General features: G+C 48.3%; 1 protein-coding gene across 1 annotated transcript in view; it reads right to left on the bottom strand.

The window, feature by feature from the left end:
• Positions 1 to 3,504, bottom strand: part of TMEM71 (transmembrane protein 71) — a 38,699-nt gene that overhangs the window by 11,223 nt on the left and 23,972 nt on the right. Inside the window, exon 5 of the mRNA XM_019651275.1 lies at positions 1,528 to 1,534. Coding sequence (XP_019506820.1) covers positions 1,528 to 1,534 — 7 coding nt within the window. The remainder of the gene's footprint in view (positions 1 to 1,527; positions 1,535 to 3,504) is intronic.

Below are 3,504 nucleotides of genomic sequence, written 5' to 3'. Positions count from 1 at the left end.
GGAAGTGGATCTCTAGATGACGTGGCATCTCCATTAGTCCTCATCCCTGAAGGTTTTAGAGGAAAAGATTCTTCGGTACAGAGATGAGCAAAGGCCAGAGGCGCGACCATTTGGTGAAGGAAGCCAGGGCCAGTGTGCTTAGGACAAAGTGCCAAGGGGAGCCCTGTGGGACATGAGGCTGGAAAACTGGATGCAGGGAAGGTCACAGAAGTCATTGACTTCCTGGGCTGAGGAACTTGGAACGGATGCTGCAGGCAGTGAAGTGGTGGAATGTCCCCGAGTGAGGGTGGCACGGCATGCAAGGCTTCTGCCACATTTTTATGTCCATAAAATAACGTGTGGTTTTGATATAGGACAACATCCAGGTGGTTCTGAAAGAAGTCATGAAGAAAATCACGGAAGATCAGAAAGGCTTTCCTTGTTCGGATTGCTGTCATGGGCTGTCTGGAGCATAAAGGAAAGGTAGCAGCGCAGAGGAAGGACTGAGGCCGCCCACAAGTGACACCCCCAGAGAAGACCCCGTGCCAGAGGAGACTGGAAGCGGAGGGAGGGGAGAGGAGAATGCAAAGCTTTCCGGGCACAGGCAGGCAGATCTCTTCCTCCATTCAGTGCACAGGTATTGCATGACGGCACTCGCGGCTCTCTGTGCGAGCTGGGAGTGGGCAGAGCAAGGAGATGCTGCTGTGCCTGCCCGAGATCTGAGAGGGACAGACATGCAAGCCAACAGTTCGGATGCAATGAGGTCATTGCAACAGTGAAGGCTAGCAGAAGGCGGGAATCTCAGCAGGAGTGTCTGTGTCTGCCTGGGGGAATCAAGGGGGGCTTCACAGGTGAGGCAGCACCACTGTGGCAACTTGAGGGATGAGTAGGAGTTCTTCCAGAGAGACAGCAAGAAGAGGGCAGGCCAGGCAAAGACAGGACAGGGAGGAGGAGGGCGGGGAGGGGGGAGGAAAGACATCAACCTGTGAGAGAACATGGTGGGTTCCCAGAAAAGCGAGCTCTCCACTGTGGCTGGCCGGGGGCCCGTGAGTGTGGCAGTCCTCGGAGATGAGTCTGGGTGGGCTGCTACGCAGGGGCCTGATCACAAATGGCCTCATGGGTCACACTCGAGACCTAACATTCATTCTGGCGCAGTTTGGAACAGCAGTGTAACGGGGACGCTTTGTGTGCCGAAATGCTCACTCAGCAGGGAGACCTTTGAAAGATCCCAGCCCCACTGCAGGAGCTGGAAGTGACCAGGGAGCTCCAAGAGATACCTGGGGTCCTCACGTAAGTGCTTCTTAACAGGGTGAGTTCTCCCCCCCGGGGGACATTGGGCAATGCCTGGAGGTATCAGGCATTGGGTTATCACACCTTGGGGAGGGGGGGAGGGCTGCTACAGGCATGTAGTGACTAGAGCCCAGGGATGATGCTCAACATCCTATAATGCACAGGACAGGCCTCGAAACAAAGACTCGCTCAGNTCTAGCCAGAAAGCGATGTTTTGCCTGAAATGGAGCAGGGCAAGAGAATTGCAACTTTGCATACTGGGAGTCTGTAAAGGGCAAAAAAGAGAACATAAATCATGAACTGCCTGGCCTTGCAAAAAACTCTTTGCTCTCAAAGAGTTATTGCAGCGCTGTTGTGCCACAGGGCAAATGACTGCAAGTTCTCCAGCAATGCTAAACTTCAGTTAAACCAATCGTGATACTGAGTATCATTCTAATCACCTAAAAAAAAAATCAGAGCTGACTTGAGGATGAACACATAAAGATTTAAAGGAAAGCATGAATAGGCTTCAACTTAATGTTTGCCAAATGCCGCCAAGACGCTCAATTTTGCAACAGTGGTTTAAAACTTGGGAGGACTTTGTGCTATGAATGCATTTATTTTTGCTATTTGTGCTCCGAATGAAGATTGAGTCAGCACACAAGACCTACTTAAGTCCATCATGTGGGTGGGATACTGGAGATTGGCAATGCAATGCAAAATATAGCAGCAACGAATGACATCACCATGAGTGTACTGTATTTCATGTACACTGTGAATTAAATACATTGTTGTGGGCTCAACTGAATACTCAACCATCCTTCCGAAGTGTGTTTCTATTCTTAGCCTCCTCTGATTTCATGTGGAATTTGGGAAACGTTTTCTCACAGAAATAAGTCTGGCTTGACGAACTGCAAAGATCACTAGACTTGAATATTGAAGGATTAACTGAATTTAAATTTAAGTTCTACAAAGGTAGGGCTTGTGTGTTTTTGGACGAAGCATTCATTGATTGAATCCATCAGTAACCATTTACTTAGTACCTGTTTTGGTTTTGCTCAAGTGTAAACTCCTTCAGGAAGCCTTCCTTGAATCTTTCAACTCCCCCTTGGCCCTTAGCCAAGACATTCGACTCATGCCTGTCTCCACCTGTGTTCTTTTCACAATGAATTGTAATTGCTGTTTTATTTCTCCATATTTCCCCCACTAGACTGCATGTTCTCTGAGACTAGTTGACATTTGTTTGCTGTGCTTTGGTGGCAGTGCCCATAATTTCCTTGGCGAATTACTTCTCCCTTTTTGTTCATGGCTCACAGGTGGCCCCAGCATTTGGTCCACTCCAAGCCATTTGGAGCGTCACATACTTATTGACAAAGTGATTGGTCTTGTCTTGTCAATGGGACCCTTCCAGAACCAATGAAACTGGGCCTCTTGTCATAACTCCAGAAATCTATAATCTCTCTCTGTTGGACTGGAAACAGGGAAGTTGTAGGCACAAAGCCGCCATGGAGTAATAGCCTTTTAAAGTGTAAAGCTGACACAGAAGAGAAGAGATGACAACTGAACAATAGAACACTGACATCTGTGTCGGAATTTTCATTAATATGTGCCAATAAATCCTGTTACTGATTAATCCCCTTTGAGTTGGGTTTCCATCCGCTGGAACTCACAAAGCCCTGACTGATAGCCAATGGCGTGTGTGCCTCTATCGTTAGCACGTGGAACGTCGCCTGGAACAGAATGCACACTCAAAACCTACATGTAAAGGAGATAAAACAGAATCAGGTGGAGACCTTGTCCACCGAGAGCTTCACAGCCAGGTGAAGAAGAGGAAAATAGTTTCGATAGAGATAGATGTAGAGCACCAGGGAATTATGGGGAGGCAAAGTGCTACCTCCACCAGCCAGAAGGGGGCAGAGGAAGCCTCCCAGAAGTGGTCTTGTTTGATTTGGACCTTGAAGAAGGAATTGAGGTTTTCCTGGAACAGCAGGTGGGAGACACCTTCCAGACACAGCCAAGAACATGTACAAAAGCTTACTTGACCTCTCTGAACTTGAGTATTCTTCTCTGTAAGTCAGAGATAGTGCACTTCACTGGCCCTCTGCGGTCATGGAGTCCCTGCTCTGTGTCAGGCACCATATGGGCAGTTTGGAATAAACAGATGATTAAGACACAGCGCCCATCCTCAAGGAGATCATGGCCTAGCCCCGTGGGCAAGATGCAAAAGTAAACATGCAACAATAAACATGCAGGAAA

Source organism: Hipposideros armiger, unplaced genomic scaffold, assembly GCF_001890085.2.
Source record: "Hipposideros armiger isolate ML-2016 unplaced genomic scaffold, ASM189008v1 scaffold_157, whole genome shotgun sequence".
Taxonomy (NCBI): domain Eukaryota; kingdom Metazoa; phylum Chordata; class Mammalia; order Chiroptera; family Hipposideridae; genus Hipposideros; species Hipposideros armiger.
This window is presented reverse-complemented; position numbering and strand designations above follow the sequence as displayed.